The 14,344-nt window shown below is 44.6% G+C and overlaps 1 protein-coding gene across 1 annotated transcript in view; it reads right to left on the bottom strand.

Moving 5' to 3' along the window:
- POLR1B (RNA polymerase I subunit B) overlaps nucleotides 1–14,344 on the bottom strand; it is a 48,391-nt gene that overhangs the window by 17,913 nt on the left and 16,134 nt on the right. Inside the window, exons 8-14 of the mRNA XM_074989234.1 lie at nucleotides 12,936–13,107; nucleotides 11,747–12,028; nucleotides 11,025–11,158; nucleotides 10,371–10,541; nucleotides 9,532–9,688; nucleotides 6,718–6,914; nucleotides 5,466–5,719 (exon numbers count right to left, since the gene is read on the bottom strand). Coding sequence (XP_074845335.1) covers nucleotides 5,466–5,719; nucleotides 6,718–6,914; nucleotides 9,532–9,688; nucleotides 10,371–10,541; nucleotides 11,025–11,158; nucleotides 11,747–12,028; nucleotides 12,936–13,107 — 1,367 coding nt within the window. The remainder of the gene's footprint in view (nucleotides 1–5,465; nucleotides 5,720–6,717; nucleotides 6,915–9,531; nucleotides 9,689–10,370; nucleotides 10,542–11,024; nucleotides 11,159–11,746; nucleotides 12,029–12,935; nucleotides 13,108–14,344) is intronic.

Genomic DNA, 14,344 nt, shown 5'->3' with positions numbered 1-14,344 from the left:
AAGTGTTCTTTTGTCTTTCAGAAACACAGAAAACTGGTATTTACTGCAAAGCAACCTAAAGCATCATGAATCCCCTTTCAAAATGAAATGTGGTTTTGTATTTTATGTTTGTCTTTATCTTATTAATAGTGTTGTTAAATTGTCTATATTGCTAAGTAAACATAAAAAAATACAAGTTTGAGGCAAGGCAAAACTCAGAAAAGCATAAAAGGTAAACCCTGTTGGTATAAGATTCTGCCCAAAGTGCTTTAAAGCTTCAGCTGGCAGTTCTTCCCTCAAGGCTACGTGTTATCTGGTCTGTGCTAGTAACAATGCAGTATCAGCTCCGCAAACCAAATTGCCCAGCAGCTGCCTGGACTAATGAGTGTGGTGCCTGGCATCTCCACCCTCCCGCAAATGTATTTTGTCAGGCAAACTAAAGGAAAACAGCTAAAACCTGATTCCCACATTAACTTGCTGACACAAGTAACGGTGTTGTAGTGCCTAAATTCTTTACAAAGGAAAAGAGTTCTTCCAGCCACACCAGCAACACTTGTAACACCACCTGGCTGGTATACAAGGAATGACAAGGAAAACCTAGCAGCTGGGTGTGAAGTATGTTCCCAATATGCAGTTATTTAAAGTAATCCCATACCTAATGTATATTTTGCCCAAGTGGGTGAATGTGTTGCCCTTACTCGCGCTTGTATTCTTGCCACAGGCAAACTTGTCAATATTTTTACCGATTCCTGTTATGCCTTCCAAGTTGTTCATGATTATGGTCAATTATGGGAGTAAAGAGGGTTTCTTACCTTGGGGGGTGGGGTTTCACAAATTAAAAATGGTCTGTATGTTGCTGCCTTATTAAAGGCCTTGCAGTTACCATGTGCTGTTGCAGTTATTAAGTGTGCTGCTCATCAGGCTGCTCATGATGAAGCTGCGCGTAGAAATGCCTTGGCTGACTCAGCAGCTAAGGCTGCAGCCCCTTCCCCTCTCGGGCCGCTTCACTATTTCCTATTTTTACAGACACTCGGTCTCCTACTGCAACTCTTACTGATACTGCACTATTCCAAGATCAGGCCCTAGACTCGGAAAAGGCCACCTGGAGACTGGATGGATGCCTTTTGCATCCTGAACACTGTTGGCGCTCCCGAGACGGCTGCCTGGTTGCACCCAAGGTCCTTCTCCCTTATCTTGCTTGCATGCACCACAGCGTGGCTCATGTAAGCAAAGCGGGGATGATTACTGCTGTTCAAACAAAACTGTCTGGCTTGCCCTGTCCGCCAAGCCCACAATGTGGGCAAACCTGTAAAGACAGTTCCGGCAACCAGACCTCCGCCTTTAGGACCGTTCCTGAATTTACAAATGGACTTCATTCAACTACCCAAATGCCAATCTTTTGCATACATGCTGGTTATTGTTTGTTTATTCTCGGGATGGGTAGAAACTTATCCATGTAGGAAAGCTGACACCATCACAGTGGCAAAAAGACTTTTAAATCATTATGTCCATCCTGGGGAATATGCCTCGTGATCTCCAGTGACAGAGGTACACACTTCATTGGACAAATTATTCAAAATTTAGCAAAGTACTACTCTATTCGACAGGTGCTACATTGGCCACAACACCCGGAGAGCATGGGATCAGTAGTGAGACGAAATGGGATTTTAAAGAATAAGCTGGTTTAACTTGGGTGGATGCCCTCTCAATTGCCCTAATGAGCACGAGAGCCACTCCTAACCGAAAAACTGGACTTAGTCCCTATGAGATTGTGTGTGGCCGTCCCATGAGACTGGTGAAGAGCTTGGAGATCGACCGGGCTGATACCACACTTATCAAAGGAAGCATAGTTAAATACTGTCAGGAACTTATGAGGTGTGTGCAGTCCTGTCACTCACAGGTCAAGGACGCTTTCCAGAAGGCCCCAACTGAGCTGTGCCATAAGCTGCAACCACGAGATTGAGTCTGTGTGAAGATCCACCAGCGAAAGACTGCCCTGGAACCAGGGTGGAAGGGCCCCTACATCAAGTCCTTTTGACCACCCATACTGCTGTGAAGTGGAAGGGACTGCCCACCTAGATCCACGCCTCCCACTGCAAACCAGTTCCAGCTCCTATAGAGGTTGGTCCTGAGGAGGAGCTCTGCAGACCTGGTACCAGAGACCCAGGTCCAGAAGTAGACGAGGATCAGCACAGGCCTGGTGCCATCAATCCAGGCCCAGATCAGATAAACCTGAGAGACCAAGATTATGGTACCAACTGCGGCCCAGGAAACCTGCCAGTGACAGGTGAAGAAAGCTACGAAGTCCTGCAGAACAGCCCAAATGGGGCTGGCCAAACAAATCTTGCTGAACTTATGTTTAATCCTGTTTTTAATACCTAGCAGTTATAGCCTACGTGGTCAAATAAGTTTATGCTTTTAATGAACCAAGTTTCCCAAGAATTTAACGCCACAGATTGTTGGATACGTGCTCGCAGCCCAGCACATTCAGAAGGAGGTGTCCCAATGATTCCAGTCCCACTAAGCACTCAGATGAATGGCACGTGATTGATGAACTGGGCCAGAATGACACATAGTATGATAAAGGGTTTAGTGGCCTGGGATATGTCCGCCTAGCCATAACCTCAGTGGATGAATACTGTTGGACGTGCAATCGCACAGGAACCCAGGTGGGGAAAAGCAGGTGTGAGATAAGCGCTGTCCAGAATGCAGTTTGTGCCATGGTGGGAAAGGAATGCTGTGTGTGTATTACTGACACCAGCAAGGATGCAGAGGAAGACACCTCAGAAATTGAAAAAGTTATGGTGAGCCTAAAGCAGAAGGAAAGTTGGACCCTATAGGGTTGATTGGGAGATTGGGTCGGACATGTGGGAACTTGGATTTTGCAAGGAATATCATTAGTATTGGCTATATTCTTTTGTGTCTATTTCTGTTTCTTGTCAATCAAATGTCGTCTTTCCTGTACTCTGACAAATGCGGAACAGGCTCTTACCAACAGGGAAGTGGAGCTAGTGATTTTAAGACACGATGAACAAAGAAAAGAACGAGAGGTGTATGTGAATACTTTAATGGAAATGAATCCATAATATGGCTTCAGAGTTAGCCTTTTTAAGGCTAAAAGGGGGGAGTTGCGGAAGCCGTCTCATATAGAAGCCATTTCACATTTCTTATTTATGCACATACACAAGAGCTTGAACTCTTCCTGACCTGTTTGGGAATGGCAGAAGGATGAGCTCTATGGAACGCGTTAATGAACTGTTTGGATTTGGGGCTCCTACTCCCGGATACCTGTTCCTCCCTGCTGGTAACAGTTTCCTCTCTGAAAATGATTTACGTTTCTCTAACTCGTTGCCTCTGACATTGGACTTGTTTGTGTAAGGGCACAAAACACCAGAGTTAGCTGCAATCAAGCAGCCTTGCTGGACCTGGTTTCAGTGGTGTCCAGTTTGGCTCATCTGTTGCCTTATTGAATTCAATGAAGCTGAATGTTAGCCACCTAAGCTCAGAGAAGTCTCTTCTTTCAACAATGGTAAGTTGTATTTCAATGCCTAGTAAATTTCTTTATGCTTCAGTTGTGACCTGCAAATGAGAAAAAGTGGTCTTTGGCCTCCTTTTTATTCTTACATCACCATGAAGCATAAAGAGGACCTGAAAGTTTAAAAAAAAAAAAAAAGACGCTTTTGTTTTGTTTTCTCTTCCCCTCCCCATTAGAAATTCAAGCTAGGGTTAACTGCAGACTAAGAGGACTAGAAAATTAGTAAAGCAGTAAGATCATGTGCCCACAGTGAGAGCAAGCTGAGAATCCAACCGGTGTAGGTATATTTAGTCAGATTAAGAAGCCTGGTTTTGTTAATGCCTGTTAAATATTTTAGTAAAAGGAAGGTTGCTGCCATAGCTAACGATGCAACACTTTTGTCCCCTTAAGTTTAAGGTCTCAAGTCTCAGGCCTGGTCTACACTAGGGATCAAAGTTGATCCCATATACGCAATCCTAGCCGCACATTAGCATAGCCAGAATCAACCTATAAGGATCGACTTTGTTCCCTGGCGTACAGCAGGGTTCTTCGGGCTTGTGACGACATCCCTTACTCCACACAGCAATGTGGGGTACCAGGATCGACAGCTGAGCCCAGAGAGATTGATTTTGCCGCATCCTCACTGATGCAACAGAATTGAACTCCAGTGGATTGATCGCGGTGCGCTGAACCTGCAGTAAGTACAAATATCTCTGGGATCCTCCAGGGGAAAAAACGGAAGACAAATCTTGATATTCCTGATATTTTTAAGGCAAAATATTATCTGCAGAACCAGCCCATTCACCTTTGCAACCACTATCTTCTGCCAGTGGTTCCCACACTTGTGCACTGGTGACCCTTTTCATACAGGACGTCTGAGTGAGAACCCTTCCAAATATTTTAAAAAAGTGTTTTTACTTAACACTGTTGTAATTGCTGGAGGGGAAGTGGGTGTTGGGGCAGAAGCTGACCGCTCGTGACCTCCCACGTAATAACCTCACAAAAACCCCAATTTCAGAACCTCTGTTTTAGGCCTTTTCATTTTAAACTCAACTTTAAATAATACCCTTTTCATGTTGTTTTAATACTCTAGGCCTGAAGATCAGCAGACAGAGGTGGCCATTGCCCGCCCATGAAGAGGAAGGCCACTGATTAATCCTTCCTGGAGATGAGAGTGCTTGTTTAGTTAACGCACTGACCAAGGACTGGGTTCTGTTCCTAGTTCTGCCAAAGTCCCGGTGCCAGTGTTCCCTGTCAGTAAGAAAGGGACACCAGGCACCTCTCAGCAATGTGACGAAAGCTGAAGTTTCATTTGTTCAGAAAGTCTGCAATTTCCCAACTGGCTGAGCAATCTAGGAGCCTGGCTCCAGTTTTCAAAAGCAGCTTATGCCCTACACACCTCCCTCACTGAAGTCAGCAGAATGTAGGCACCTCAGCTGCTTAAGCACCTGTAAAAATGTTACCTGGCGTGCCTTAAGAAATTCTTGTGAAAGAAGCCATAGAGTATGGAAGCAGGGTAGTACTACACGGGGAATGGCTGCAGCGGAAAGGGAGCAGAATGAGAATGAACCAAAGTTCAGGAGTAAGGGAGAGTGGGAAGTGAGGAATTTCATACGTAAAAGCCCTTGTCATCACCACTGCCCCCAGTTTTACTTGGTGATAAGCCAGCCTTTCACGTGTGTCTTTCCCCTGCTTGGTGAAGAAGCACCTGCAGCTTTTCATCCCTTGCAGGGCTCAGAGGAAGCCGATATACTGGTGTGAAATCCACCTGGAATGTTAGTTACTGTTCCCTACAACGCACGCATCCAGTAAGCGCTGTTTTAGCTGAAAAAGATACAGATTCTCTCGTTCTCTGGAGTGGCGAGGGAGCAAATGAGGGACCCTAAACCCTACTGGGCTGTCTGCACATTACAGCAGTTCCCAGAACTCCTCATGTGAGATTACTGATAGAACAACTGAGCTCTGAACTTACTTGTAATAGGTTACGAAGCTCTCCCCGGTACTGAGGTTCAGGTAGCTGTAGTAAGGGTCCCCATACTGCAGTATGGATCCAATGTGCGGCAGTCCATCTGCGTCGAGCTTCTGTACAGCCCGTTGATCACCAGGCTTGACTCCAAACACCAGACAGTCATCACTTTGTTTGACTTTTTCAGCAAGATCTATGCTCTCCGTCTTGTAAACACTGCCGTGCGCAAACCCTCTTTCCCATGAAGCCTTGCTCACAATCTAAAAGGAAACATCCCCAGTAAAACCAGAATCTTAGGCGAGTCCCTTCAAAGAGATTCTTCAAAGCTGACTTACCAACACCAGGTCATTTCTCAACGAGATGAAAACACTACATGTCTGATTTCAGTCTCTCCATTTCACACCCTCGCTGCCCGTAGGCCTCTATTTTCCACATTTCCCTTCCTCTGCTCAAAAATGCTTTCTGAACCTCAGAACAGAAAGCATTTGGGTGTTGCTGTGACCCACTCTTTTGTTTAAATCACCCTTCTAGCTAAACAACTGCCCACTCTTCTGTAAGTAACCACAACTCCCACAAACACCACACTTCCTCCACACCAGCCACCTCAGGACCACAGACATGAGCCACTCGTCACAAGTTAAAAGCCCAGCACCTAGCACCACAGGGCCCTGAATGCCAGCTGGCCCTGCTAGTGTGCTACTGCAAGACACACAATAACTGTACCTTCACCATATGTACCAGACAGGGAGGTTGGTGCACCAAGAGAAGCAGGCATGTAAACTCTTATCAGCTGCTTCTTCACGCCTCTGAGGTTGCCTCTCTGGCCCTGCTGCACAGGCTCTCAGCATTCCCAGCAAGGAGCCAGTCTGGGCACCGGAGCCAGGGAGGGAACGCCAGAGAAGAGCACATCGTAGGGAAGACCTGCTTCCCACGTACTCCACAGCGGAAGCTAAGCTGTGGGGTGCAGCCTGTGGCAGAGTTAAGCTTTGCCACCTGTTGGTGGAGAGGTAGTGGGCACACCCTCTTCCAAGGCTTTTCAGTTCCTTGCTTGAGTGTGCAAGCCCGCTGTGTGGGGAGCTGAGCTGGTTAGTTGGGTTTTGTTCCCCACAGCTACTCTGAAACAGATAATTAATTTGTGGCTTAACTGACATCTGGAGATTCAACCGTAGACAGTGGGCGTTGGCATTTCTGTTCAAACGCCAGTTCCCCATGTGACACAGGCAAAGGAATACACAACCTTTCCTTTCCAACGATTTACCATTGCATCTTCCATGTCGTAGCCAGTGTAGGAGATGACAGCAACAACCGCATTGGTGCCAATGGGATAGTTGTCCATGTCATAGTAATCGTACATGTACGGCCGCACCAAGGGGCTCTGCGGCGTCTGAAGTCGGTACAGTTTATTATCCGAGCGTTCCCGGTAAGTCAGGAGGGGAAAGCCCATGGTTTGCTTGCCTAGAACAAAGAAAGAGCCAGACTAGTCAAGTGACAAAGAAATCAGAGTGTTCTATTACAGCTTCGTGACCCAGCCTGCAGAGCCTCCTCGTGTTTCAAGAGCAAGTTGGTATCTTCCCCACACCCGAAGAGCGCTCCTAAACTTTCACTTTAAGACAGGACTGATGCGGACCAGAACTTCCCTTCCGGGTCCTGACTCACAAATGGCAAACTACGTACACTCCTGAGGTACCTCAGTTCCATGCTTGTCATGTCATGAGGGTTATCTTTAGTACTCCCTCTTTTACTGTAATTCTGACATACCCAGATGGAATGTCACTTACAAACTTACCATAAAAATTAAAATCCAAGTTTTCTGCCTGTGATATTTCATTTGTCTCCCGTCTATCCTACGTTATCATACTATAAAATACTGTCTTCCTCCCCATATGAATATGTCTAAGATGTGCAACTTGTGAACAAAGGACTGCTATTTTACTCACTTTACTATTTTCTGAAAACTGGGGGAAAATGACTACACTACAACTGCCTCTACAAAACCTGTCTGGGATTCTGTACTCTTTGGTCGCTGCTTCCTAGCAGAAGGAGGGCAGAACTCTGAGTTCTTTAAACGCTTTTTCATTTAAGGTGGCATCAGGTTGTACTTTGAGCTGTATGGAAAAGAGTACTTATCCCGGGCAGGGAGTGCCCTTAGGAAACTCAATTATAATCCATGCAGAGTGGCAATTACCATCAATGGCACTATGCTGACAGCAACACGGATTTAACGAACAGTTTGTAAATCCCACCAGCAAAAGCCACCCCCAGAATTCCCACCTTACATCTTGCCAACTGTGCTCTATCTTTTACACCTGACACTTGAGCTTGAGTGCCTTCACTAACCGCACCATGGTGCTACTCCATGGGGAAATAAGGAGTACTGGAGAAAAGTCAGGCCATTTTAGGGCTTGAAGGGTCAAAATCAACTGAGAAACAAACAGGCAGTGCAGCTCATGGAGATCCAGTTTAACGAGACCATGAAATACATACAGCTTACACAGCGGCTGCCAAACTCTATGCCAGACGCAGTTACAGGATAGGTTTAAACTACAGCTCCACGTAGAACACCCTGCAGCACCTGCTGCAAAGGGACAGAGATATGGATACCAGCTGCATGGTCGGCTGCCTAAGAAAACTGACTCAGTCTCTTAGCCCTGTGAAGTGGGGCAGGAAGAGGAGGTGGTCTTGCTGTGGCAGATACCTGCTCTTCTAATAGCAACTGAGCGTTAGCAGAACCTAGACTGCAAACCTGAGGCACACATGGCAGACACACACCTCAACAGTATTATTCTTGTTATACCTTCTGATTGCTTCCTCCAGCCAATCCGCAACACCTCCATCTTGTCTGGATGGCCTCTCAGCCACTTTACCCTGGGAGTGTCCCTTTCAGCACCACAATGGACAGCTCTAGCGAGGGCAGTGGCCATGAAGGGTAGATCTGTCATCAGCATCCTACAACCATGGCCTCCTCATTAACTCTCCCAAGGCCTCAGCTACACATCACCCCACTTGTTCTACAAGAGAGCACCCCAGGGAGAAGTAGTTACCCCGCGCCACACTGTGAGGGCACTCAGCAAGGCCAGCCAGGACCATTCCGAGTCCCCACTCATCCCTACTACGGATCAGAAACAAGTCCAAACAATCTCATGCTCAGTGGTCTCAAAGGGGGCTAAGAGCTAAGACCATCAGCAGGGATACCAGTCTGAGGCCATCAGACACTGTGAGAACTGTCCTTTGAGGACAGCCCAATACTGTCCTCCCTGAGCTTAGCCACTGCCCTTGGAAACAGACTGCGCACACACAGATCAAGCAGAAGTCAGCAGAAAGACCAAGAACTTAGTAGGATTCAAAAAGGATTAGGAATGGATGTAGGTTAATGAGAACATATACAAGTTCTTCAGACTGTAATAAACCTGCAAAGTTTAGCAGTGATATAACTCTCATGCTTTCAGCCATGAGTCACATCTATCTGATGGGGTTAAGAAATTTCTTTGTTGACATTTTCTTCAAAATGTTAAGTGAAATGGAGGATGGGTTCTTGAATTAGGTTCCCCGGGGGGGCGGGAAAAAAAAGAAAAACACACACACAGTCTCTCACACACGTATTTGCCATTAGTCGTGAAAAAAGAGAAAGAGGCTCAATTTCCTTGGACTCTGCTGAGCCTTTGACCATAATTTGAAATAGCAACATCCCCTGCCAAAGATTCAGGTTAGCGATCATCAGCTCCAGAGAGCTCAGCACTGCACACAAGAGGACACTTAAGCCCCTTCTCTTGAGCAGTAATTGAGCTTGATTGCTGGTGAGGTCTGTTGCTGGGGATGTGGGGGGGAAGATGCCTTTTCCTCTGAAATGCTGGCAAGAGACGCTGATGAGCATCTCGAGTCCCATGGGGTGTGAGAGAAACAAACAATCCAGCTCAGGTTTGTTGGAGGTTCTCCCCTTCAGCACAGCTACAGAGGATACACAGCAAAGAGGAATGAAGGAGTCAAAGACCTGCTTTTTCTCTTTTCTCCTGCAAGTGAACACCTGGGGCACTGTTTTTGTGTGTCTGATGGCAATAGTTAGTACAGTACTTACCCATCTGGCATTGGTACATGTTCCTAGGACTCTGGTTGTGATCAGAGAATGGAATGAAGTTGGCTACCACGCTCAGCATGCTATGAGGAAAGAGCTCTTGGTGAGTAGTCAGACCAGGCACAATTTCATCTTTAAGGACAGCAATATTCATGAAAACCTGAGAGAAGCAAAATCCAATTTAATCATCAAGTTGATCTTTTGAAGAGTAAATAATGTGGTCTGTATTCAGTTTCATGCACTTACATACCTGCAGGCATATTTGATAACTCAGCCTATTAGTGCATAAATAGGGCTGTGCAAAACTAGACAACTATGGCTACTTCTACACTGAGCTAAGGATGTTATTTTCTGCATGTGTAGACACACACCCTAGGTCTCAGCTTCGTTAGCAGACTGAACACAGTAATGTAGCTGCAGAACCTTAAGCTGTGGCAATCTATGCCAGCAGCCCCAAGAACTCCGCTACTGTTTTTGGCATGTGTCCGTATAGTCTTGCAGAAAGGTAAGTGTCATGCCAGCAGACAGGGTAGGTGAAGAGAAGTAACCAACCCCCCCACAAAAGCCTTCCTCCAAGCACAGTTAAAAATGAGAGCATGTATCAGTAACTGAAGAGTTAAAATCCTTCATAGCAAAAAGTGGTGATCAAAATACACACCTGTAAGCACCTAGAGAACTGTAAGGTCACCCAAGCAAACGTTATAGCTATGTTGACAAGATCAGCACCTCCCACCCCATTGTTCCTTTTGCAGATATTTGTGTAAGATGTGTTATTTTAGGATCAAAGATTTTTTCCTCTAATGGCCACTGCTTTATAACAAACACACATACATTTGACAGACCTGTTCTAGAGTACCAATCAATTCTTCCTTTCCCAAGGCCAAGTTTCTCACAGGTCGAACCATCCTACAAGGGGTAGTAAAAATGAATAACCCTGGATACAGACTAGGTTTCCCTGTCATTGGAATAAGGATGATCTCGGTCCAGGCTGGAATTTTCTTTTCTTGCATTACCTGTTCTCACATACATAGAAAAAAAAATCTAGTTAGAAAACTTGTAATAAATAAAGGTGGTAGTTTTTTTTCCATCCCGCAGCCTGTTTCTCCCTCCAAATAAAACTCTCAGCCACAGAAGTGTCTACACAAAATTCACAGTTTCATATATTTTTAACAGAATCTTTGTATCAAAATTGCCATAAAACTTATGAAAAACAATTTCATTTTAAATTGCTAAAACCAACAAGGACCTTGATGCTGCAGTGCTTTGATGGCAATGTCTTAAACAGGTCTAAATAGTCATAATATAAAATTAAATCAAAACTTGGTAAAATTAGCTCTTAAGATTCAAATAAAACTATCTGAATGGGTCAGACCCAAAAATGGAAGGGAAGAAAAATTATTTCAGAATTGGAGGCAAGCCTCAAAGTAGCCCGCACTGCCTACTGTCTAGCACATAAAAGAGTCAGGCTGCTTCTTTTAAGCCAAGTTACATCAAACCTTAAAGTGACGGAGAGTATCTGCAATCGTAGGAGCCATATCTTTTTCCACCCATCCCACTAAGGAACCATCCAGGGTAACTGGGTAACACTCTGCATAGGGTTGGCTTGGTGTCCCATCAACTGGAGTGACACCTTGGGGAAATAAAACAAGGAAGTCAAAGGAGCAATTCACCCCAAACACTCTTCAGAACTTTAGAAACATTCTAGAGCAGCATTTAGGAAATGTTTTACATTTTACTCTGCCTACCACATGTATTAACAATCTAAACACAAGGTATATGGTATTTTTCCATATGACTTCTATCCAGATTTAAAACCATAAAAAATAGTTTGATGACCACAAGCAAATAAAATTCTTCAACGAATTGTTCTTTCGGTAAATAGTCATCGACGAAGACATTTTCTGGAGACATTTCTATGCCTTTACCTTTCTGCATACATGAACCTGCTCATTCTACAGAATACAGCTTTTATTAGTTCACTATTCCAAGTAGTAAATGTATTACTGCTCAGTCAACATTTTGAAAACGTCAGTGCCATGAAAGCAATACATAATTTTTGTTGTTACCCAAAATGCAGTTTGTCACGTTAGTGTTTTTTTAACGATATGAAATGAAGAGTGTGGGGCATGAAAGATATAGATTTGTGGGGTCCCGCAGAGGACATCAGCATCTGTTTTCCCTGTAAGCTTTCTGACATCATTAACTCAGTGGAACCTACCTAAGGAGCAGAGCAAAGGTGGCAGCGTAAAGGTGGAGGATGCCTGCGTCACTATTTCACAGACAGCCGTCATATGGTTCATGAGCCCACAGGGTTCTCCATCAGGAGTGTGCACCGGGCACAGGAAGCCCCAGGATTCCGGTAGCAGTTTGCGCACGGAGGTGGTTCTCATCTTGGCAAATGCAGCACCTCTGTGTATGCACCGAAAATGGGACAGGTAACGAACAAAATTCAGCTTGTCTGCCACCACACAGAGACCAGAATCTTGTAGCATACCCAGCCCTTTAAAGACAAAAGACAGATTTAATGTGAGAGTGGATATTAATGAAAGACATCTGCAAAAGTACATTTCTATAAATCATCTTCACTAGATGCAGGCCCAGAATTCTAGAAGAATGACATCCAAGGAGAGATTCTCTACTCACTAAGTGGTTCAGTGGTAAAGGGACGTACAGCCTTCACAGCGCAGGTTACTGGCTCATATCCAGCTCAAACCTGTACCGACCAAAAGTCACCCAAATCTGTTCAGCACGCTGTGTGAACCTCAAAAGCTGACTGCAAACCATTGTTTTCTCCATGAACAACAAGAAGTCCTGGAGCTCCTTATAGACTAACAGATATTTTGGAGCATAAGCTTTTGTGGGCAGAGACTCGCGCTTCGTCAGATGCATGAGATGTTTTCTCCATGAACATTTTATTGAACCGTGTTAGTTTTTCACAGACGTTTCACTTCACTGGAAATGTCTGGCCTCTTGTAGTTTCATCACAGTAGCTAGGGGACGTAAAACAGCATCATTATAGACATCATGTCTGCAGCCACAATGCACAGGCCAAGGATCAAATGGGCTTTGCTGATGAAGTATGCAAGTGCAATAGTTTTTAACTCCGAGGGGAGGTAGTACTGAAAAGTTAGTCTTTCCATACACCATGCTCTACCTTCTCCAGGGAGAATGGACTTCATCTTCAAAGCAATCAAAGCTGCTTCTTTTAGCAATACTAATTGCAAAATTATTCTTAAAAATCTGTACCCGAATATAAACAATTCTAATATTTAATATACATAGTGAGGAAAAATGCAATCCTTTTGTCAAAAGATTCCTGTTAATAACAAGTTTCATAAAGTCAACCGTAGCAAATAATACGTAATGAGGTGCAAAAGAGGATTCCCCACACCTTTGTTAAAATGTACCTGTTTTAGATCGCAGGTTACCAGTCGCGAGAAGATATTCAAATGGCCTTGTAACATCAATTCCCATGCTGAATAGCTTCATCATATTTTCTGAATTGATGGTTACATTGGTCTTCTGAGCTCTCTTGTCCAAGGCTATTTTAACAGAGGGCAACCAAGCTTCCATCCTCTCCTAAGGTTTTAAAAATGAGAGATATTAAACTCAGCTGGGCAAGTGAAAACATGAAATGGTCCTCCAGGCCCTCAGCAGGCAAAGCTAGTGATTAGCATACCACAAGGACCTTCCCAGCAGGGACAGAAGGATGGGCTAGGTTGGGGTGAGCAAACTTTTTACATTGGGCCCCACTTTTCATCCATGCAATTAGCAGGCCCACCCCCCACCCTGTCTAATGTAATCCAAGCCGAGGGAAACTGCACTTATGTCCATATGAAAAAAGTCCCCTTTGGCATGTGTAAGAAAGTAAGTCTGTAGAACGTAATAACTTTGTTAATTGGCATATAGATGTGAACTCAGACATAAAAACAGTAACATATTTCAACATTTTAATAAGATGAGTGACCTGCAACCCAGCAACCGACCAGGCTGCACTCCTCTTACAAAATTTTGCACCCCTCTGAGGGGGGCTCTTCCCACATTTTGTGCACCCCTGGGCTAGATGATGTTTTGATGACTGGACATGATAAACATGTACATGACTGCCTCCGTAGGGTTGTTTGGCTTATAATTTTGGTATCTGAATTAACTTAGATGTTGACTACCCTGATAATGGAAAAGGGGCAGAGGCGAGAGGCAGAGTACGTGCTGCTACTTCCAACTCTTTAGTAAAAGAAATCAACTGCAGGCACCCAAGCTAATTCAATGTAAGGACGTGTCACGTTATCAGTTAAACGTGTTTAAGCTCTTCACATTTTAAAACGTTGACTCCTCCAGAAATGTGAGAGTAGAGCTGCAGCCAGTCAGTAAAGCACCGCTTATCGGTAGCAATGCAGGCAGACTAAACAGCTCACCCCACTGCAATGACAGCTGGGCCTCCTTCAACTGAATGAATACATCAAAAGCCTTTAAACACTTGGGATTTAGATGTTCAGTTCCAAGGTCACAAGCTACTAAAGTGGCAGAGGCAACGAGTGGTCCTGTGGCACCTTATAGACTAACAGAAATGTACGAGCATAAGCTTTCATGGGCAAAGACCTACTTCGTCAGATGCAGGTAGTGGAAATCTGCAGAGGAGTTTTGCTCTTCCAAACATAAATGCCTATTCCAAAACAGCGCTAAAAGCAGATCTTAAGGATGTGGCAAATGGAAGCACCCTAAAGAATGAGTGATGCACCAATAGATTTGAAGCCTATTTTGGGCTTGCCTGCTCTTACTGTGGATTATAAGCGCTTTATAGTAACATATTTTACAG

Source organism: Carettochelys insculpta, chromosome 3 (genome assembly GCF_033958435.1).
Source record: "Carettochelys insculpta isolate YL-2023 chromosome 3, ASM3395843v1, whole genome shotgun sequence".
NCBI lineage: Eukaryota > Metazoa > Chordata > Testudines > Carettochelyidae > Carettochelys > Carettochelys insculpta.
The sequence above is the reverse complement of the archived record's forward strand: the minus strand, read 5'-3'. Positions and strand labels throughout refer to the sequence as shown.